Below are 23116 nucleotides of genomic sequence, written 5' to 3'. Positions count from 1 at the left end.
CTTGGAGCCCACCTTCTGATTTTCAACGTTGCATTCAGATTTCTTCAATTCACAATTCTAATCTGCAATATCTTTTCTCCTCAACTCTTACATCTGGTGATTATGTCAGCTGGAGAATGTGATATGAGCTGTGAGTTCACCCCAGGAGACAGTAGATGGAATACTGGAAATCAGGACTGTGTGGGATATCTGCTGTATTCATTTGTGGTATCTGTAGACAAACCTTTTTGTTCTTCTGAAGGAGAGGGTTCTAATGTCTTTCCTTTGGGGAAGGTGAGGTCATCTTTTACAATGTTCCACTTTTGTATAGAAGGGTATGATCCGAAATTGGCTTAGGATACAAAAAAACACATAAAGCTCACTTGGGATGGGGTGGGGGAAATGGTGAACAGGATGTGGTTTGGGAGATGGGGAAGGTGTGGCTTGTGTTCTTGTTTGCAGAGGTAGTTTGTCCTGGGGGGGGCACTGGAGTTCAAACCCTTATGGTGGGGAGCAGCTGTGTGCTCGCCTAGCTGCCCATTTCCCCAGCCTGCTGCTCTAAAACCCCAGCTGGCCCTTCTTCTGGCCCTGTCTACCAGCATCACAGATGGAGTCTCCCTAATGTCCTCCCACGCCAGGCTGTCCCAGCTGAGTCAGTGTGTTCTTCCATGGCTGTAGAAGTGCGGACCTCACTTTCCCAGATGGTGGCCCCCACAGGCCCAGAGCCCATGTAGCTTATGAGGGCTGGGGAGAAGGCATAGGTCCCAGCAGTGCCCTGTAAGTTCTTAGCTCGGTGGTGCTGCAGCATCTTTATCTCCACTTGCTTGAAAGCCCTTCCATGCAGAACACAGGATCACAGGGCCTGCCCGCCTCTGCTGCAGCCCTCTGACTTCACAGCAAGCAGGACGGCCCACTCAAACAGCGGCACAGGATCCTGTGTGGACCAGCACGTCCCAAACAACAGCGCCCGCAGTGCTGTTCACCTGGAGAGGCTTGCCGAGGGCAGGAAGCAGCGCGTACAAGGCTTGTTTACAAACCGTCTGTGTATGGCAGACTGGAACTCACAATGCTCTGGTTGGCTTGTTACATTTTCTCCCCTCCACACGGTGTTCAACTACATCCCTGGCTGGCCTGTAGTGTGTGCTGTGGACCAGATTGGCCTGAAGAATTACACTGTAGGATTTGAAATTTGTGTAGTGAAATTTGGGGAGGCCCATTTCTTTGTGTTTTCATTTTTATTTATTTTTGGTTGTTGAGAAGTAGGTGTTGATTTTTCTCTTACCTACAGATGAAGTATTTGGATAGGAGAATCTGTTGCTGCTGTGGGAGTGGCAGTGTCAGGAGGTGCCCACTGGGCTGACGGGAGACTGTCTTGGTATTACTTCAGTGGTTTTAAGATAGCTTTTTCTTAGCCTTAACTGTTATGAAATAGCCACATACCATAAGTATGAAGTCCAAATAAACATTCTTTTTTTTTTTTTTTTTTTTTGTTTGTTTTGTTTTTCAAGACAGGGTTTCTCTGTGTAGCCTTGGCTGTCCTGGAACTCACTCTGTAGACCAGGCTGGCCTTGAACTCAGAAATCCGCCTACCTCTGCCTCCCAAGTGCTGGGATTAAAGGCGTGCGCCACCACTGCCTGGCTCAAATAAACATTCTTAATATGAATACAAATTATTTGTTATTTATTATTACTACTACTTGGAAGTTTGAAAAAAATTCTGCCATTGTGGATCTAAATGTCCTGTTTGAGGTGATGGTAGGGCCATGACTTACAGATGTATGCCTATCTACTTAAGCTTGGTTTTGGTTCAAATGGGGATTTTTCTCAACTTCTCATGTTTTCCATTATAAGCTAAGGTGACTGTATTAGGTATATTAGTTTTTTCTCTAAAGTTTGGATCAGCAGAGTGAAGGTCTACTCAACAGTTTGTAGGGGAAACTCAACTCGTCCTGCTTCTGGCTTTGATAGACTCTCTTGTGACAGGGAGGGGCTGCGATGGAGTGGCTTGGGACAGCAGGGGAAGATGGCTTGCAGCTGTGCTGTTTGGGTTCCATCCCAGAGATAGTGTTTGTGTGCACTGTCAGAGCATCTTAAAGCATCCTGAAGAGGGCTCAGCTCCGTAGAAGGAGGGCTGTCCCGTAACCTCACGTTCTTACGGGGTCGGCCCTGTTGGTGCTGGTGGCCCTCACTGGTTTATTTTGTGAATTGAGCTTTCCTTAGGCTCAGACTCACAGTTTCCGAGTAGGAATTGCAGTTGTAGTTTTTCTATCTTGTAAAATAAATTTAGTCGGGCCCTTGGCAAAGACTGTGATGAGGACACACTGCCCTTCCTTAAACCCTTCAGCTTCAGTGGTGAGATTTCCAGTTCTCTCTCTGCGGTCACACGGCTTATAGGTGCAGTGCCGCTCATGTGGTTGTGTTCCTCGTGGTAGTTACTAAGGGCTGGCTTACAGATCAAGTTTATCTATCAGAAGAGGAAAGGTTACACAGGAAATTCCAAACATTGAGAAGTTAGAACACAGAAGGAAACAATGCCTTCTCTCTGAAATTGTTTAGCCTGAGGGGTTCTGTGCTTCCTGTTTGTTTGCGTGCATTCTGGGGGGCTGTCACTTGTTAGAAGAGATTTTTTTTCCCTCTTTTCTAAGACTTAGGGGCTTTAGGTTAGTACGTGGAGCAGGTATCACCCTCCGCTGTAAGGTGTGTGGTAGTTATGCCTTCTCAGGGCCGTCCAGCCCCCCAGAGCGTCTGTGGCCTGCTTCCTCTCCCCTGCACCCCTTAACCTTTGTGGGTCCCTGCAGCTAGCTGCCTGCCTCCATGTGTGTGTGTGTGTGTGTGTGTCTGGATGCCTCCCTGCATTCTCACGGCTCCCTTCTTGTCACCTCACACTGTTCCCTGAAGTTCCTTGAAAATTCACTGGGAATGTCTTCTTCTCCCCCCCCCCCCCCCCCCCCCCGGCCCTCGGCCTCGGTCCCTCTGACACTAGGGACCTAGCAGTTGGAGCCTCTGTCATGCGGTCACCACGCAGCCTTTCTTTCTTCAGTTGAGTGTTGTCTAGACGCTTCTGCAGTCAAGTACCATCCAAGTAGCTTTGGTTGCTTTGCTCTTATTCCTGGTCTCTTTGGGGGTCCCTCTGGGCCAGTGGCACTCATATTTGGCTTCCGATCTCAGGCAGCCCAGGAACTCTGTTCCCCTCTCGCCCCACGGCCCAGCTTACCATCCAGTCGGTCTGTTTGCTCCCCAAACAGTTCCGCACCCCACCTCTTTGTTTGTACTCCGGTTGCTGGGTCAGGAATCCTCTGGAATCGTTGGGGCGCTTGTTTTATCAGCTTCCTTTCGTTATGTCATTCGTTCTCAAATGGCCGCCAGAGACACAAAGTTAATATTATTTCCATCGCCTGCAGGGTTGAGTGAGAACTTCTGAGTTCAGTACTGACCACGCATTGTTTGGCTGTTGCTTCCGTTTTCCCATCTCCACTCCCCGCCCCATGTTCCAGGAGGACAAGGTACTCCCCGTTCTCCTCAGCACATTTATCTTTAATGGTACCAGGCCCTTCCGCACTGTTCCCACAGTCTGGCTTGCACTTACGCCCACATATCGGCGCCCAGGAAGCGCCTTCTCACCCTTCAAGGTCACCTTGGGAGCCTTCTCCCCTCCTTAGTCAGTCACTGTTGAATTGTCCGTGCTTCCCTCCTCAAGCTTACAGTTCCACAGTCCAGCCCTCCTCTCCTCTCCTGCTGCCAGGAGCCATTGCCTTAGAGGTCTGTAGCCCGGGACCCAAATCAAGATCTCTAAGGCAAAAGTAATGACAGTGTAGGGCTTGCTGGCCCATAGTTGTGTGCCATGCTGAACCGAGGGGCACTGTGTTAAGAGTATGTCTTCACTCAGGGTTCCGATTGCCTTCCTCCATTGGGTTTGAGTGCTGAAGTTACAGAGACACACTCAGAAGTCTAGTTGTCTCATAACTTGTTTACATTGTGTGCGGACAGGGTCTGAGGACCTTCTTTTGGGAGCTGGTCCATGCCCTGCCCCTCGAGTCCCAGGCATTGAACTTAGGTTGTCAGGCTTCGCAGCAAGCACTGCTACCTGGACCACATGGCCTCTTTACGTTGATGGTAAAAAAAAAAAAAATGGATGCGGAATATCTATGTGCTTTGTGTGAATGGGTGCCCGTGTGCGTGGCGTGTATACATGTATACAGTGTGTGCCAGAGCCTGCCATGGGTGTGTGTACACGTGTGTGCCAGAGCCTGCCATGGGACGTCTTTCTCGGTAGCTCTCCACATTGTTGGTCAAGCTCTCCGAAGCTGGAGCGTATTGATGGGTTGGGTTGGCTTGTCAGAGAGCTTCAAGGAGCTGCCCTCCGCCCTCTCCCACCTCCCACAGTGCTGGGCTTCCAGATGCACTGCACCGAGGCCAGCTCTGTGTGGGTGCCGTGGGCCCTGACTCAGGTCCTCCTCCCTCACGTCACCTTCCATCCCCAGCCATGGCTGAGACCATGGTCCTAAAGGCAGATGAGAAAAGACTTGAAGAGAAACTATAGGAGGTGGGTTAGGTCGGAGAAATCGTTTTCATCTTGCATATTGAGGAGAAAGATTAAGCAAAGCAGGTTGGTTAGGCAGATTATTGTATTTTAATATCTTTTCTTTCTAAAAATGAAGTTAATATAGGATGCATATCAGCCAGAAAAAAAAAAAAACTGCTGACGATTCTGATGATTGAAGGTTTTTGTTGAATAGTCTCCTGCATTCTGGTACTGTCGGCACTTCACTGGCAGCGTCTGTGCTCATTTTCAATGATCCTGACGCCAATCCCATTAAAGACGTCAGTGGCGGATATCTTCATTCTGTAGATTTAGGTAAAGGGCAGAGTGAGAATATGATTTCAGTGGCTTGAGTGTAAACTTAATGTTCTTCCAGGTGAAGTAAGTAGCTAGTTGTGAGCCTTCATGTATGTAAGTGTATGTGAGCCTTCATGTATGTAAGTGCATGTAAGTGCCTGAGGAAAAGGTGCTGGGCCCTGAACTGGAGTGACAGCTGTGAGCTGCCCTGTAGGCTGGGAATGGACCCCAGTCCTCCACAAGCGTGGGGAGTGCTCCTGGCCACCAGCCACCTCATTAGCCTGAAGAGAGAAGTTTTTACCAGTGGTCCTTTGGGAGCTGTCCTTGGGAGTTACTGACTTTTTTTTTTTAAAGTATAGAAGTTAGGGCAGGCTGAGAAGTACTTTTAGATCTGCACCTCTTATATTGGAGCTGGTGGTCCTCTCCCTCTCCCCCCTCCCCCCTCCCTCCCTCCCTCCTCTCCTTCCCTCCCTACCCCAGTCTCTGTTTCTCTCTGTTTCTCTGTTTCTCTGTTTCTCTGTTTCTCTGTTTCTCTGTTTCTCTGTTTCTCTGTTTCTCTGTTTCTCTGTTTCTCTGTTTCTCTCTCTCTCTCTCTCTCTCTCTCTCTCTCTCTCTCTCTCTCTCTCTCTCTCTCTCTCTCTCTCTCGGCTTTAAGTTACAGTAAAGGGCCTCATTTCTACTCTCTTTCCTTTAGTTTTGTCTTCCTTTTCCGTCTTCAGCCAGGCGGGCGTGCTGTGGACTAGGCCGGGCTAGGACTTAGGAGTGTGAGTCAGAGTCTGACATGTATTATCGTGGTTAGATCTGCTGCTGCCTCATTATGCAATCCAGACAATGCCCTAGTGTGGGGCTTCAGGCTTCCCATCTGTTAAGGGCCGTGGTGAGGTGCGTGGACACTGCGGTCAGTTTTGGCTTTGATTCTGTAAAATCCCATGTCGCTGCTGCATTGTATTGGAGAGCGCTGCACAGTGGCCTTTGTTTTGCTCTTTGTACTGTTCTTTATGGTAAACAGTTTAATTTTATTTTGTTGTTCACCTTTAAGTCAGCATGGGTATTGTTAGTCCCTAACAGTAGCATCTGTTCACGGCAGAGCGTGTCCCAGGGAATCTGTCCTGTACCTACATCTCTTGTCACGTGCAGCCTAATGATTTGTGTATGTGTCTGTCTCCTGCTGTAGTTTAAATTTCCTGTATCTGGTCTGATATCAAGAAGGAATTCCACAAATGCTTTTTAAACATTCAAATAAAAGTTTTCAGCACTGTTGGTTGGGAGAACTTCTTCCCAGTGGGCTTCAGCAGACCCCAGAGCAAGTCAGAGTGGAGTTCTGCTAGGCGCTCTGTCCTCTGAAAGGGCCAGGCTTGAAAGCCAGAGCAAACAGAAAACCACAGGAGACTTAACGATAACTAATAGGTTTACCTGAACTGCCAAACTTAGAAAGCCAGTCCTCTCTGTGTTGAGAGCACCCGTCTGTTTTCTTTTTCAGTCCCCAGAAGCCTCCTTTCTCAGCTCATTATTGGTCATTCCATAGACCGAGGGGTCGTCCAGGTCTAGAGTCTGCCCACAGGGACATCAACAAAGCAGATTAAGATCCCCGACAGTTAGTTATTCGTTTGACAGTCACAGAGTAGAGTGGAAAACAGACACCTTTGATGAATTTTCACATTAGTCTGATTGGACACTTCTGTTATGCTAGAGTCTTTATCTTTTTTTAAGGGTGTGTGTTAAGAGCTATTTGTCAGAATACTTGTTGATATTTTCAAAGCAATAATTTTTTTAATTAGGAAATTTGAACCACTGTCTTATTTTGGTGTGTGTGCGCGCATGCGTGCGTGCCAGTGCTTGGGAATGCTTGCAGAACGCTCTCTTCCACAGAGCTACAGCCCTGACCCCCTTGTTTTCTCTCCTTTGTTCTTGCCCCCACTTTCTCTCCTTATTCCTTGAAAAAACCATGTTGTGCATTTTCCCTACAACTCAGAAGAAGGCTGCATTTTAAGAAACACAATGGAACCCATGTGCAGAATGTTGCCAGGTCTCTGGTTAAGCAAGAAATGTGCAGATGACTCATCTATGGATCTGTCTGTATTCAGAGCCTGAAAGAAATTAAAGGATGCTGTGTGGTCCAAAGACCATGTGCACCCTGGAGCCCAGGAACGTCCACACCCACAGGTGCTCTCCCTTTCCTGCCCCTGTTTTTTGTTGACCCCAGATCAATGGACCAATAGCAAGTGTCTTAAGACACAACAGCGTCTTAGAAACTGAACATCCATTTAGTGAGTCAGGAAACTCATACATGGTTGGGTGGGGGGGTACAGCCTTGCATGATGGTCAACAGGTGGGAGTGTCATGTCCCAGTCAGGAGAGGGGGGGAGAGACACAGACAGAGACACAGAGACAGAGGCAGAGACAGAGGCAGAGAGAAAGCGAGTGGGGGGGGGCAGGCTTATTTGGGGTAGGTGGGGCTTTCCATGTGGTTTTAGGGCTTTGCTAGGAAAATGTGTTGTCCATGTTTCCCTGGTTTGGCAAGTGATGTTCACTTCTTAAAGAAAGATGCAGAGTAGAGATGCCCCAAGATCCCTGCTGTCCCTGGTCCTTTCTTGATACCAAGAACTTTGATGCACTGACTTTGCACTCTTCAGAGTGTGGAGTTTTGAGCCAACTGCATTGAATCCTCTGCTCTCTGTCTCTGACTCTCTCTCTCTCTCTCTCTCTCTCTCTCTCTCTCTCTCTCTCTCTCTCCCCCCTTGCTTGTTGTAACCCTGGCTCATCTCAGATTCACAGCGGTGTGGCTGCGGCCTCAGGACTTCAGGGGCTATAGGCATCATCACAGCACTTGGTCTCTACGCCTTGTTTCCTCTCCCTCTCTTTCCCTTCCCTCCTCTCCCCCTCCCTCCTCTCCCCCTCTTCTCCCCTCCCTCCCTCCCTATCCCTCTCCCTCCCCTCTTCTCCCCTCCTTCCCTCTCCCTCCCCCCCCTCTCCTCCTCTTCCTCTCCCTTCCTATCCCTCTCCCTCCCCCCTCCTCTCCCCCCTCCCTATCCCTCTCCCTCCCCTCCTCTCCCCCCTCCCTATCCCTCTCCCTCCCCTCCTCTCCCCCCTCCCTATCCCTCTCCCTCCCCTCCTCTCCCCCCTCTCTCTCCCTCCCCTCCTTCCCCCCTCCCTCCCTCCCTCTCCCTCCCTCTCCCTCCCCTCCTCTGCCTCTCCCTCCTCCTCCCTCCTGTTCCCCCTCCTCCCCTCTCCTTCCCCCTCATTCCCACTCCCTCCCTCTCCCTCCCTCTCTCTCCTCTGTCTCCTGCTCCCAGTCCTGTGCTCACTGTGTGCTCTCCTGCCCCCTTCCCCCCCCCCCTCTGGTGGAAAACAGTTTTCAAAAATCAAGTTACCCTGGCTGTACTATTAAAATCTCTACAGACTCTTGCACACAAATAAAGGATAATGTTTTCCACCCTAGCAAACAATTCTTGACTAGTTATACAAACCACATTTTAAGGATAAACTTTTCTTATTTCAGTTTTATGCTAGTGATGATACAGCGTTAAAAATAGAATTTAAAAACATTTTTCCAAAGACGCGTGAAAACACATACAAGTGTCTGTTAACAAAATGCAAGCCGCATTTCGGCTTGAATACTTGGAATTGTTTGAAATCTTTTCAGAAACAATAGTTTACATGGAATTGAGTATTTGTAGGCTTCTCTGCCGGTAATCTAGTGGCTACGCTTCCAAGGTTGTTTCATATCTGGATTCAGTTTAATAATCTAGAAGCCAGGGGTGTCAGGATTGACAACAGAGATGGCAAGCCCCCTGCTCTGGAGCAGCCTGGGGTGTGAGTCTGGCTTTCCTGTGCAGGAACACATTTAATAATAGCTCTGGGTTGTGTTTGCAAATCCTAGGGCCACAGAACTTGTCCTGCTACTTCGTTTTCTCTCTCTCTCTCTCTCCTCTCTCTCTCTCTCTCTCTCTCTCTCTCTCTCTCTCTCTCTCTCTCTCTCCAGCTCATGTGTCTGTGTCTCATGAATGGAGTCTTCAGTTTGGAGCTTCAGAAGCTGAGCAGTAGTGCTGACTGCCGTGGCTGTGAGGAGTCAGGCTGCTGTCAGAAACCACCATAGGCTGGCCCCTGGCCGGCAGGCTGCTCGCTTCCTCACAGTTCTCGAGGTTGCACATTGGCATTCCTTGTACGACCTGGTCTGGGTTTTAGTTAGCGGGTGTGGTGTAAGCTCTCTGGTGGTTCTCAACCTCGTTCTAAATCTGTTAGAGCCGAAGCCTCCACGCACAAAGTGCAGCCTTCAGGGGACACATTGACCCTACAGCAGATGCGTAGAGGGTTGGGCTAGAGCTTGGAGGCCGGCTGGCTGGCTGGACAGAATAAGTCCACAACTAGACAGGTAATGCATTTGTGTGACTGATATTTATTAGAAATGTGTCTTAACGGCTTGTGAGCTGCTCAGTGGGTAAGGTGCTTTTGGCAAGGCTGAAGCCCTAAGTTCAGGGTGTGAGACTCGTCCAGTGGGGAGAGAGAGCTAGCTCCTGTAAGTTTCCTCAGACCTTTGCACACTCACCATGGTGTGCATACGTGTACACACTTCTTATGTACAGAATAAATAAGTGTAAACAAGTTTAAAACAGAGTTATAATTAAAAATTATGAATACAGGATACACGACACACACACACACACACACACACACACACACACAGCAGATTGCTCTTTCGACTAGCCTGCATTCATCAATTAGAACAGCACTACAGTTTATATTTGTGTAGGTTGACAGAGGAATCTTTGGAGCTACTGTAAAAACTTACCTTGAGTACGTATTCTCATGAAGAAAGCATTCTTTTTTCTTGACCATTTGGTATAAGTGAAATCTTATTGGAAAATCCTCTTTCACCCTTTGAAGACCTTGCTGTATCCAACATCAGCACCCTGGGCCCTGGTCTGAAGTGTCATCTGTGCGGATTTACTTCCATCTTTGGGGGCGACCAAAGGCAAAAGTAGGAACTTAGGATGTTTGGGAGTTTCTTGGACAACTTTAACAACTCAAAAAAGTTTCTCATGCCTATGTTAGAGTCTTTGGCTCTTGAGGGGAGTAAAAATTACTACCATTAAACTGAGGGGACCTATGAGCTGGCTCAATGGGTAAAGGTGTCTGTTGCCAACCTGAGGACCTTAATTTGAGTTCCAGACCCTCATGAGAGGGGACTGACTCGCTGGAGTTGATCTCTGTCTCCTTGTGTCTCCATCTCTCCCTCCCTCTGCCAATCTCTGCCTCTGTCTCTCTGTCTCTGTCTCTCCCTCTCCCTCCTCCCTCTCTCCCCATTTCCCCCTCTCCTTCCCACTCTCCTTCTCTTAATAAATAAAATGTGAAAGTACCGGTGGATCATGAAAGCGGCAGTTACAGCACTGGAGTTTCATCGGACGCCGAAGCAGTCTTTATGTAGTTAACTGCCTAGGACAGGCCGCAGGAAGCGCTGTGGGCCACATGAATTTTGTAGCTGAGGGACTGAGTGACTTGGAAGCAGGCTGAGCTTGTCTACTGAGCACGCCCTTCTCCGGCAGGGTCCACTTGGGTGGGGCCTGCTCACTGAGTTAGGAGCAGGGAGCCCATCAGCTTTCCAGTCTTCCAGTGACAGGAAAAGGAGACAGCTGGCTGGATAAGCTTTGATGCCGCCCGCCTGCCCGCCCGCCCGCCCGCCATGGCTGCGCTGGAGAGTTCTGTTGGAGCAGTTGGGGTTTATGGTACATGCTTGCTTGTTTCTGCTTGGAAAGGGAAGGTTGTTGTTGGAAGTGTGATTACATGTCCAGGGGGGTTGAGAATGTGGACCATGCCAGTAGGCGGGATTTGGATATGCATGCTCTGGGAATAGATCGTTGCGTTAAATTTGCTGTGAGCCCCTTTAAAAGTGTGTGTATGTGAGTGTGACTGCATGTATATGTGTATTTTAGTGGCCCAAGTTTTGTTTAGTTGTTTGCACTTTTCTAGGCAAATGCTGAGTCTGTGTGGGTTATTTAACACAAGTAGCCGTTTCGGACGCAGACTCGAGAGCCGTGAGGCTGGTGTACGTCATCCACCTGTCCCCCTGCCTCACCTCCCACTCTCCCCTCTGGCCTGAGGAGCCGTCCTTAGCTCGATTCTTTCCCAATGCACTGTGAGGGCAATGGCCTGCTGCAGAGTTGTTAGTTCCCTCCCCCCCCCCCCCACATACATTAAAGAGTGAACATCTCATGTGGTACTAATTTATAGAATTTTCCCATAATGTATCTGATGAAAAGGAATTGTTCTTTAGCTCTTAGAGATGGGGAATTCCCATAGTTTCAGTATCTATGGTTACTGTTGTCAAGAACTGCATGCCGTTTTCATGTTGTTCTCTGTCTTCTGTTGCTAAATACCTAATTTTGCCATACTGAGGAAAATCACTCAGTTGCTTAGATTCTGACATTTATATGGGATTAAGTAAGTTTTGTTTTATCTGTATATAATTTACTCATCTAGGACTCTTTAAAAATGAAGAGAAACCTCAAACTGGTTCTGTTGCTACTGCCTGACAGTAGGAAGTGGTGTGCCATGACTGGGGTGAACTCTGTGGTTCTGTTACCACCGCAGGGACTGCCCCCCAGGCCCCCAGCCTGCGTGTTTACATTGCAGCATTCCCAGGCTTACACACAAGAGGATTTGAAAGCAGGCCCCAGCTTGGTGGACTTGTCATAGTCTGGGGCGTTGATTGACTTTGACAAGCTTTTGTCTTATGACCCGTTAAAGTGCAGCGTCTGCAGCCTGCGTGTTTATCCCACGCCGTTAACCTTGGTGGGTTTGTCTTTAGCTTATTCGGGAAGAGCCTCTACAAATACAGTTGTTATTTCATTGCCATCAGACTAAGAGTTTATTTACACAGAAATAGGCAACTGGTTATTGATTACCACTGATAGCGAGAAGGTCCAGGTGTTCTGGGTGGGCGCGCATCCTATGAGGAGAGGAGCGCAGTGAGCTCAGGAAACGGACATTTGACGGCATCCGTTGAAAGCGTGAGCGAGCATGGGTCCGACCTGCTCTGGAAGCCGCTGGCTAGTTTTCTTTTCCATAGAGTATTATTTGATGAGGATCTAATAAATGTTCCCTAGATACTAGAAACAGCATCAAAGTATTACTGAGAAGACACCGGATGTATGACATTGCACTGGGAACACGAAGTTTTACTCATCTCACAAAAATGTCCCTCTTTAAGGGCACATGGCAGCAGATGTGGCCAGCGAGGAGGTGTGGACAGGAAGTGTGACATCTCTGCGCTTATGAAGCTGCCTGCCTGCTGCTTTCCCTACAGATGAGGAGGAAGCCGTTGAAAGCAATCAGGAGCATCTATTCGTGACTGCCTTCCCTTCCCTTCCCCTCCTATTTTATCTTCCTTTAAAACAGGTTCTCTCCCTTCAGAGGACTGGTGCGGGCTGTGCTTCCCTTCCCTCAGCACAAAGCAGCAAAGACTGTTTGGCTTCCCTGCACTACAGTGTTCCGATGAAGACAAGTTTCTGCTCTGCCTTGAGGTTGAGGGGATAAAGAACAAGCAGGAGGAGCTCTAGCCTCTCGTTTTAAACACAGAACTGAGAAAAATTCTTATTTTTTACTGCATTTACTTAAGTGTATATGAGGTGTGTGTAGCATGAGACGTGTGGGTGGGAGGTTAGAGACATCTCTCTTCTTTCACTGTGTGAGTCCTAGGATCAAATGTACAGTGCAGGCTTGGTGGCAGGGCCTTTACCTACGGAGCCACCTTGAGGGTCCTTGAAAATGCTTCTGTAAAAGACTACTAGTCTAAGCACATAGGGTTTTAAACAGTCTATGTGGAATGAGGTTGATTTGTGGAATATTTCAAATAGACTAGCAAAAACCAGTTACTTTGAGCACTGTAGAGATGGTATTGAACCCCATTTGCTAGGAAATCAGTTTCATGCCTCTGAGCTGGAGCAGCATGGAAGTTGTCTGCGCATATGCTGTTTCTATGTTTGGAGCCGTGTGACATGATGGGGGCTCCGCTGTGCTCTCAGTGTATAAATCTATTCTTGCAGTGCCGATGTACTTCATCTCAGTGATCTTTGGCTCAGTGAGAACTCCTTTCTCTTGCGTTGCATCTCACCCTCTCTCACTTCCCACACTCTGTTCCTCTTGGAGAGTCTCCTGTTTGTCCCTGAGTATACAAGTAGCTACACGTGTGCACATGAACATCAGTTGTTTGTCCCTAATATACAAGTAGATAAATGTGTACACATGAACATTTATTGTTTGTTCCCTTGTATACAAGTAAGTACACATGTGCACATGAACATTATTTCCTTCACACATTATGCTTTCAAACTAAAAGGTAGGATAGCGAGACTTGGTTTAAAATACATATTTGAGATTATGATAGCTTTCTGTTTTTTAAGATAGGATCCCACTGGCAGCTCTGGCTGGCCTCAAACTCACAAAGACATGCCTGTGCCTACCTCCCAAGTGCTTTGATCAAAGGTGTGTACCATCATATTCTTCCCTGGGGTATAGCTATTGACAATTTCTGTGGTGTGAGTGCGATCCGCTTCAGTATGTCTGTATTCGCCTGGATCAATAGCCATGCCCAGTGATCATGTGACTAAGGGGTCCCTTCATTGTACATTCGTAGGTGTGTTTCCCTTTCTTTCATATACAGAGGTTTTATATTTTTATTTTTTATTTTTTTATATCCCAGATGTGAGTTGTGCGACGTCTTACCTCAGCTTCTTGTTGGCAGTCATTTCTGCCACAGGAGAGCACGCTGTGTTAGGCCACAGGAAACGGGCCTGGTCGGGCCTGGCATGCTGGGCTTGGCCTTCTTTCTGTAGTTCCCTCAGGGCTCTTCATCCTGAGCCGACTCATCCTTGGACTCTCTTCCCAGTGGACTGGGGATGATTACAGCGTACCTATGGGGTTCAGAGCCCGTAAAACCACTGCCCTCGTAGAGGGAGGAACCTTTTCCTGGAGACATGTTACTGGATGAATGCGTGTCTTCTTGACAAAGAAAGGGAGACCCCAGGACTGCTCTAGACCAACAGCCTACCCTGGGACCCATCTTGGGTGTGCATAGGAGGAAGGGGAGAGAGACTGAACAAAATGTGGGCCTTGTTAAAAAGGAGATGAAGCAGAGGAACTCCTCCCTGCTGGGGTGAAACCCGATTTAGCCTATCCTGGAACTAGCAAAGCGCAGTTTGTAGTTCATATCTTTTCAGTGTGTGGTCTTAATTTCAAGCAGATGTTAGTTTACATCTTTATAGGAACAGTATGAATGTAAAATTGATGCTATTTCATAGATGCCACACTGTACTTAGTGGATAGCGGGCATAGCCTTTCTAGACCATCTCGTGCTTAGAGAAACAAAGCTACAAATACTCTCCCTCCTCCCTCCCCTTGCCCTCTCCCCCCTCCCCCACCCTCCTCTCCCCCTCCCTCTTCCCTCCCCCCTCCCCATCCCTCTTCCCTCCTTTCCCCCTCCCCCTCCCCACCCCTCTTCCCTCCCTCCCCTCCCCCACCCCTCCTCCCTCATGGTTAGCACTCTCTACCAGGGAACTGTTCATCAGTCTTTGCAGCCATGCTGTCTGCCTGTTTTTATTATTCTTCCCTCCTCTTCATGTTTTTTGATTTTCCCTTTCTCCCCCTTCCCTTTGCTCTCCGGTCTCTCTTCCTCTTTACTGTTTTGCATATGTGAGAAGCATCGCCCTATGCTTTCTCAGTAGAATTAGGTGGCTTCCAACCCCTCTCTGTCTGCTGTTTTAATGGAAGATGGTGGGCACTAGAAGGAGCTTCCCTGTGCCTGTGGGCAGTTGGGGAGATGAGAGAGTGAGCGGTAGTGGGTGTTAGCGAGGATCTTACTCATCTCTTATCCTGTCATGAACACGGCAGATGAACACTAATTTTGTTAGCGCTAGAAAACAGCTGAATTAGAACTGTCCACACATTGTCAATATATTTTTATATTCATGGCTATTTGTAGAACAGTTTTGTTTCTGTTTCTCAGAGTTGAAACTGAAATCTCTTAGCCTGTTACCATTAGTTTTGAAATTTAAAAATGGATATGTTCCCCCTTTGTTAATGTTGGCCCTTTGAATACTTCTTTATGTTCCGGCAGGAGAAATGGGTTGCTTCTGATCATAGCACAGGAAGGGAGCCACTCACCCTCAGTCCTACTTTCCCAGACCCTTATGGTTTGCAGGAAACACCTGGGACTGCCGTTAGCACAGACACTTGACATTTTTTCCAGAGTTGTGTGGCTATCTGTTTTCTGTAGCACTGATGATTTACTAGCCTGTATTTTAAACAGTGGATGTATAGTAGATGGTTTAAGCTAGAATAACAACAACACCTTGATGTAGTTGTGTTTATTTTTAACCACAAGGACATAAAGAGTGGGTTTTTTTTTTTAAATATAATTTTCTGCTAAACATTACTGGTCTCTGTTGATAGTGTCTGCTTGATTGCTTGTTCAGTGATGCAGTCTCTTTCTCTGGAGCTGTCATGATGACAACCACTTTCGTCAGCCCTAATTGGAGAATGCAAGCATGGTAATTGTACTAAACCACATGCTCATCTAATGGCCGGGTTGGTCACAGCCTTGTTCTTTGGGTTGTTAAGTAGAAAAATCTTTACTTGGAATATTATATAACTATACTACTAATGATGGAGCTGGGTAATTCTCATTAGAGATTAATGAGCACTGTATGGTTTGAGAAAAATTAGTCAGGTTTTGTCTTTGCTCATTAAACTTTGTTGCCTTGGGCACATCCCGCTTACTCAGCCTTTACCCTTGCTGATAAAATGAGGATGTTGGACTAGATTTTGTTTTTGATTTTGAGACAGGGTTTCTCTGTGTAGCCCTGGTTGTCCTGGAACTCACTCTGTAGTCCAGGCTAGCATCAAATTCAGAAATCCACCTGCTTCTGTCTCCCGAGTATTGGGATTAGAGTTGTGAGCCACCACCTCCCAGGTTAGACTAGATACTTAGAATTTCACAATGCCCAGAAAATAGCACTTACTGAATAGTGTTCGCCACTCTCCGAAGACAAGTCTAGATGTTCCTGCTACATGTGAAAGAAAGCGCCCTGCCTTCAAGGCGGTTAGTGGGAAATGCAGTCCTGATTTACGGTTTTGGAAGCACACCGCGTGGCACTGGGTTTCTGTTTTTCTGGGTGGGGCAGTTAGAGGCGCATCCACATCTGGAATGCTGAGTTACAAGCATGGTAATTATGGTCAGTGCCTGTGCTGTCTATAATCATGTTCTCTGATGCTAGTGATTTGTTGGAGAAATCATCTTACAAACAAAGCGGTGTTGGGTCAGAGCTCTCGGAGCTGCTTTAAGAACATGGTTATTTACAGTCTCCCCCACCTTCGTTGTTGGCGCCTCACAGCTCAGTAAGCTGTGTCTCCTTTCCCGTCTCTTCACATCAGTTTGAGTGAGCGATGTGGGCCAGCTCTGGGGTGGACAGAGTCGCCGATGCAGTGTGTGAGGCGCAGCGCGCCTGCTTCCCCTGCGCCCCATGCTTCCGTATTAGCCGTTGGTCTTCAGCTTGTATTCTTTAGCTTTTGATCACATGGCCAAGCAGTGACTTTGAAATATGATGTGATAGTATGCTTTTGTGGGGTAGAGCTACTTCTGGTGAGAACACAGTTTATACCATGTTCTATAATCATTTCCACAAACTTATATGGATCTTTTCTACGGAGTAGAGCAGAAGCCTTGTGATTTATTCCTGGGTGTGTTAAAGAACAGAAATTGCGAACTATTGGACACGGTGAGCTGTTTTAGTTAGGGTTTCATTGCTGTGAAGGGACACCGTGACCATGGCGACCCTTATAAAGGAAAACATTTAAATGAGGCTGGCTTACCTCAGTTTCTGAGGTTCAGTTTATTTTTATCATGGCGAGAAGCACGGTGACATGCAGGCAGACATGGTGCTGGAGAAGGAACTGAGAGTTCTTCCTACAGATCCACAGGTAGCAAGGAGAGATGTTGTGCCACACTGGCCCTGGCTCGAGGAGGAAGACCTCAAAGCCTGCCCCCACAGCGACACACTTCCTCCAACAAGGTCACACCTCCTAATAGTGCCACCCTCCGTGGCCAGGCATCCACAGCATTCACTCCCTGTGGTGGCTGTTCCCATTCATGCCAGCAGTGGTTTCTCCTGTGATTACAGTGTGCACAGCTGTTGGTTCGTTAATACGACAGTGGAAACTTCAGTTTTCTATCTCACTGCTTTCTGAATATTTTGATCATATTATCACCAGTTGATTACTCCTCTGTCTCCTGTAGCCAGGGTACAAGCTGCCAACTCATCTTGGTTAGCTTTATACAAGCGTGGAACGTTTTTCTTTTAACTTTACCTAGATATTTATTCACATCTCAAAATGTAATTAGAAAGTATATGCTAGAAATCAGCTTTGGTTTTATGTGACTTGTATACAATAATCTTAAATATGTATGTAAGAAGACATGTTTTCTGTGCATTATAGGTTCAGGCGTATCTTCGTTCCTATTGGTGGGTGCTTTGAATTGTAAATACCTGAGAATGAGAAGTCATGTGTGGTAGTTAAATCTGTCCCTTGTAGTACTGCTCTTAGAGACAGTCTGTCCTCTGATCTTGCCATTCCACTGTGCTTGTTCTGGCCCACAGGCCTTTTCTGTCTCTTCCTTGCATGTAAGTAGTAAGGTTCTTTGTAGAGTTCTCTACTACTAAACAGCAGTGGTTTCCCCAGTGATATCAGTATCACTGCTCTTGTAACTCTGTGTGCATGTGACCACGGCTCCCAAGTGGCATCTCCAGTGTGCATCTAGACTCTTTCAAAGCCTGCTTTCTCTACTGACTGAGCAGACATCTCCACAAGCCTGTCAGCCACAGGACATTTAAAGTCAGGTTCCGTGTCTTGGCTAGATCCATCTTCCTGGAGATCCCGTGTCCGAGGATTAACTTCCTCAGCTCCCATAACTTCCCTGGATTCCTTTTTCTCTCTTTCCATGGTCAGGATCCTTGTGTCTTTCCCACCAGATCCATTTCTTACCCTCTTGATTGTTTGGGCCTTAATAACGAACCATTCCTGGAGTTTTGCCGCCACCTGCCAGCTGTCCCCCTGCTTCAGTCCCATTTTAGGCTGGGCTGTTGAAACAAGAATCCTATCCTACTAGTACTTAAAGCCCCAGAAGCTCTAGAAGCACCTGATTTCAGCAGGCGCCATGTGACAGTATGTAGTCCAGCTTTCTTCTTATGTCTAAACAACATTGTAGTATATCGACGTATATTTTAAAAGGGTCATATGTGTGGTTTGTGACCCTGCTTTAGAACGATTGTACTTGAGTTTCTTTTTAAAACTGTTGATATTTGTACCCTTTAAGAAGCTAGCTGTGACATTACCCAGTGCCTCGGGCACCAGCTCTCAGAACACTATGGGAGAACAGCCGTGAGCTTGGGCTGGCCCCACCTGCCCGCTGCCCACTGCCCGCTGCCCGCTGCGCTCCAGGAGTCCCTCTCTGCTTGTATACAATTTAGGCTGCCGGTTATATTTTAGATTGAATCAATTTTGTTTCATTGCTGTGATGGAATAAGTCATTAGGTATACTCACCCATTCTATGACATCTTTATTTACGTTGGATTAGGACCTTTACTTCTCTGTCTCTCTCTCTCTCTCTCTCTCTCTCTCTCTCTCTCTCTCACACACACACACACACACACACACACACACAGACACACAGACACATACACAGTATTTGAGATTGGATGGAGCAGAGGCTTGGGGTTCTGATTTTGGCTTTAGTTTTTTTTCAGAAGCTTAACTTTTCGAATAGTGCAGGTGAATCAGGACATAAAACACTGGAAAGCAAAATAATAGTACAATTTGTTTCAGTAAGTTTTTATTGCTGTTAAGCACCCAGCATGTAACAGTGTGTGTTTTTTTAATTCTTGCTAATGTTACTGTCAGTGTTTCCTTAATAAAGAATGAAGGCCAGAAGTGAAAGAGAACCACGAACATTAGACTTTCTGTGTGGTTGTGTGACTAGCTGGGACCAGATAGCAGTTCCTGTGCTCTCTTGAGTGGTGTGCAGAGTGCCCACCATTGTGATGCTGCTGGATTCTGAGGGTTCTGAGCGCCAGCGGTCTTGGGTTTGCCTGAGCCTTCCTCCTGAACAGCGCTCGCCCGGTCCTGTTTCTCTGCTCTCCCCCTTCCCGTGGCTTGCCGTGTCCATCCCCTCACCACCAGACCGAAAGTGGGAAAGTCTAAAATATTATCTCGTGGTTTTTATTTTGTTGCAGTGTAAGCTGTAACCATGACTACTGAAGTTGGCGCTGCGTCTGAAGTGAAGAAGGGCTCTGACCAGGCGGGAGCAGATGCCCCCAAGGAGAAAGCTAAAGAAGTAGAAAATGAGCAGACTCCGGTCTCTGAGCCCGAGGAGTTGAAAGGGTCCCAGTCGGGTCCTACAGTTGAAAGCCAAAGCAGCCCCCGCCGGCGGAAGCGAGGGAAGGACGCGGCCGAGAACAGGGGCATCGCTCGCTTCATACCCCCCTGGCTTAAGAAGCAGAAGTCTTACAATTTAGTAGTAGCCAAAGATGGAGGAGATAAAAAAGAGCCTACTCAAGCTGATGTGGCAGACCAGATCTTAAACAAAGAGGAATCCCTTCCTGAAGAAGAGAGTCGGGCCAAGGGCGATGCAGAAGAGATGGCTCAGAGGAAGCACCTGGAGGTGAAGGTGGAGGTCAGGGAAGACACCCCAGCCTTGAAAAGCAGCGCTGAGACCCAGGTAGGTTGGAGAAGAGGGCATCCATACGAGGGGCGGGGCCGGGATGAGGGCACAGCACACAGGGTAGGGGAGGGTGGGGAAGGGTGGGGGAGGGCCTGGCTGGTTTGGGATCGTTTCCCGTTCTGTGTTGAGATACTACCTCAGCCTGATGTGCCTGGAATACAAAACTTGGATTACTAAACTTCAATCTTCCCTGTGAGTCTTAAAAACTATTCCCAAACAACAAAATCAAACAAAAGAGCCACCACCACAGCAAGAAAACACACACAACCCTGTCTTAAAGGTGCCTGTTTCTGAGAAGGTTGAGTGCCCTGTCAGACCCTCCCACCTCTTCTGTTACTTTGATACCCTTTAATTTACCTTTGCCTTATTCAAGTGAGTAGCTCTCTCCCTCTCCCTCTCCCTCTCCCTCTCCCTCTCTCTCTCTCCCTTTCCCTCTCCCTCTCCCTCTCTTCATGTTTGTGGTTTGTCTGAAGACTAGGTTTTCTTGTGGCTTAAGGTTTTAGAAACTTTGTTATTTCAATGCTTTTAAAGTACAGCTGCTGGAATATAGTTTTTTATTCATTTAATGCTTACATCACTAACCTGGTAAAATCACGGATAATAAAAGTGATACAAGAAAGGGTGAAAAGCTTAAATACCTTAAGTTTAAAGCTGTTAGATTGAAAATCATAGTTCTCATTAACTATTCTTCTGGGGCCTGAGGGTGTGGCTGGGGCACTCACTACTGTGTTCACAACCTGGGTGAGTTTCCAGCCTGTGGAGAGAAGTGGGGCTTGATTGTCATTGTCTCCTTGTTAATGCTGTCTTCTACAAGCCGGCTAACTCTGCCGTGAACTCGCTTGCTGTCTTGGCAGCCTGCTGAAGAAGTGAAGAAGGACAAGGAGGAGGAACCAATCCAAGATGCACAGGAAGAGAAACTGGAAGGCGACGTAGCCAGAAGGGAGACGAAGGAAGTGCAGACAAGCGAGCCGAAAGCAGAGGTGGCCTCTCAGAAAGCCACCAAGAAGACCAAGACTGTCCTGGCCAGAGTGACCCTCCTAGATGGCACGGAATACAGCTGTGACCTGGAGGTGAGGCGGGGCCGGAGGGAGAGACTCCTCACGGTGATGAAAGCAGTCTGCTCTCTCTCGGAGGCACTGTGGGTCTGCGCCCCCTTTCACCAAGTTCCTGTAGGCCAGAGTGTTGTAATTGTGCTTTTAAAACGTTAGCAGCCATGTAGAGTGCCGTCATTCCCATGTCAGACCGCACTTCCTGACTCCAGGCAAGCAGGGGCGACCTCTGCTCTGCCCCGGCCGTTCAGTCTACCCATGCATATACTTCTGGCATTTGTGGCATTTCAAAAATAGAGTAACAAAGAATTAAGAATCCATGTCTTAGTTGGTACTTGGTGTTTGTCTTAGTCAGGGTTTCTATTCCTGCACAAACATCATGACCAAGAAGCAAGTTGGGGAGGAAAGGGTTTATTGAGCTTCTTTATTGTCTGGAATATAAAACTTGGATTACTAAACTTCAGTCTTCCCTGTGAGTCTTAAAAACTATTCCCAAACAACAAAATCAAACAAAAGAGCAGTAAGAAAACACACACAACCCTGTCTTTTATTCATTTAAAAGTGCTGCAGTTCATCACTAAAGGAAGTCAGGACTGGAACTCAAGCAGGTCTGGAAGCAGGAGCTGATGCAGAGGCCATGGAGGGATGTTTCTTACTGACTTGCTTCCCCTGGCTTGCTCAGCCTGTTCTCTTATAGAACCCAAGAGCACCAGCCCAAAGGTGGTACCATCCACAAAGGGCCCTCCCTGCTGATCACTAATTGAGAAGATGCCCCACAGCTGGATCTCATGGAGGCACTTCCCCAACTAAAGCTCCTTTCTCTGTGATAACTCCAGCTTGTGTCAAGTTGACACACAAAGCTAACCAGTACAATTGACCCCTTGTCAACTTGACACACAAACACATCACTATTAAGCCTCAACCCTTACTTTCTTATTCATCCCCAAGATCTAAATTACTTTAAAAGTCCCAGTCTTTACATATTAAAAGTTCAATTACCTTAAAATGTCCAATATCTTTAAAATTCAAAGTCTTTTAAAAATTCAAAGTCTTTTAACTGTGGGCTCCACTAAAATACTTTCTTCCTTCAAGAGGGAAACAATATCAGGGCACAGTCACAACCAAAAGCAAAACTCAAACTCCAATGGTTCAATGTCTGGGATACAACTCACAATCATCCGGGCTCCTCCAAGGGCGTAGGTCACTTCTCTAGCTCTGCCCTTTATAGCACACAGCTTGTCTTCTAGGCTCCAGCTGCCTGTACTCCACTGCTGCTGCTGTTCTTGGTGGTCATCTCATGGCACTGGCATCTCCAAAACACTGCTGACTTCTACTGTAATTAGGCACCAATAGCCTCTCATAGGCTCTCTTCATGGTGACAAGCCTCTGCTCCTATGCATGACCCCTTCAAGTCCTGGGCCATCAATTGCAACTGAGGCTGCACCTTCACCAATGGCCTTCCATAGCCTCTCACTGTGCCAAGAGCCTCAGCTGCTCTTCATGACCCTTTCATGCCTTCAAAACCAGTACCATCTGGGTGACTCTTACACAGTACCAAGTCCAGCCACAGCACAAAATACAACTGTGGCTATCTCTGGAACACACTCTCTGTGCTCTCAGAAAACACTTCCAAGAAGATTTCATCTCAGTGATGCTGGTCTCTTCTTAATCACTGCTAATTTCTTAGCTCCAGCTAACCAGCATCAATAGTCCCAGTAACGCAAAACTCACAGCTGATTCTTCAGCCCCAGCTAAGCAAAACCACAGAATCTTCACAATCAAAACATGGCCCATTTTAAAAGTCTTTAATCTTCCCTCTGAAATTTCACAAGCCAGGCCTCCATCTTTTGCACTGTTCTTAGCATTGTCTTCCAAGCTTCTATAAAACTTTCCACTGAGCTCTTAATATTCTAATGACTTTTCTAGCTCAAAGTTCCAAAGTCCTTCCACAGTCCTCCCCAAAACATGGTCAGGTTGTCACAGGAATACCCCACTACACTGGTACCAATTTGCCTTAGTCAGGGTTTCTATTCCTGCACAAACATCATGACCAAGAAGCAAGTTGGGGAGGAAAGGGTTTATTGAGCTTATACTTCCACATTGCAGTTCATCACTAAAGGAAGTCAGGACTGGAACTCAAGCAGGTCAGGAAGCAGGAGCTGATGCAGAGGCCATGGAGGGATGTTTCTTACTGGCTTGCTTCCCCTGGCTTGCTCAGCCTGCTCTCTTATAGAACCCAAGAGCACCAGCCCAAAGGTGGAACCACCCACAAGGGGCCCTCCCCCACTTGATCACTAATTGAGAAAATGCCCCACAACTGGATCTCATGGAGGCACTTCCCCAACTAAAGCTCCTTTCTCTGTGATAATTCCAGCCTGTGTCAAGTTGACACACAAAACTAGCCAGTACAGTGTTAATAGCAAAATACTTTAGAAGAGGTAACTTTTAAAGAACAGAGTCCAGTGATTTTTCAGCCTGTG

At 47.3% G+C, this 23116-nt stretch overlaps 1 protein-coding gene across 19 annotated transcripts in view; it reads left to right on the top strand.

Annotated features, from left to right (window-relative positions):
* The window catches only part of Epb41l2 (erythrocyte membrane protein band 4.1 like 2), a 159746-nt gene that overhangs the window by 61411 nt on the left and 75219 nt on the right, over nt 1–23116 (top strand). For 18 of the 19 annotated variants that reach the window (XM_052169881.1, XM_052169884.1, XM_052169883.1 and 15 more), the window contains 2 exons: nt 19100–19584; nt 20442–20657. In XM_052169881.1, the coding sequence (XP_052025841.1) occupies nt 19114–19584; nt 20442–20657 (687 nt within the window). In that variant the 5' untranslated portion in view covers nt 19100–19113. Of the gene's footprint in view, nt 1–10464; nt 10540–19099; nt 19585–20441; nt 20658–23116 lie in introns of those variants that run through there. The other variant, XM_052169872.1, reaches the window with a different exon arrangement.

The sequence above is a fragment of the Apodemus sylvaticus genome, chromosome 23 (genome assembly GCF_947179515.1).
Source record: "Apodemus sylvaticus chromosome 23, mApoSyl1.1, whole genome shotgun sequence".
In the NCBI taxonomy this organism is placed as follows: domain Eukaryota; kingdom Metazoa; phylum Chordata; class Mammalia; order Rodentia; family Muridae; genus Apodemus; species Apodemus sylvaticus.
Note: the sequence above shows the minus strand (reverse complement) of the source record. Positions and strands in the feature narration are given on the sequence as shown.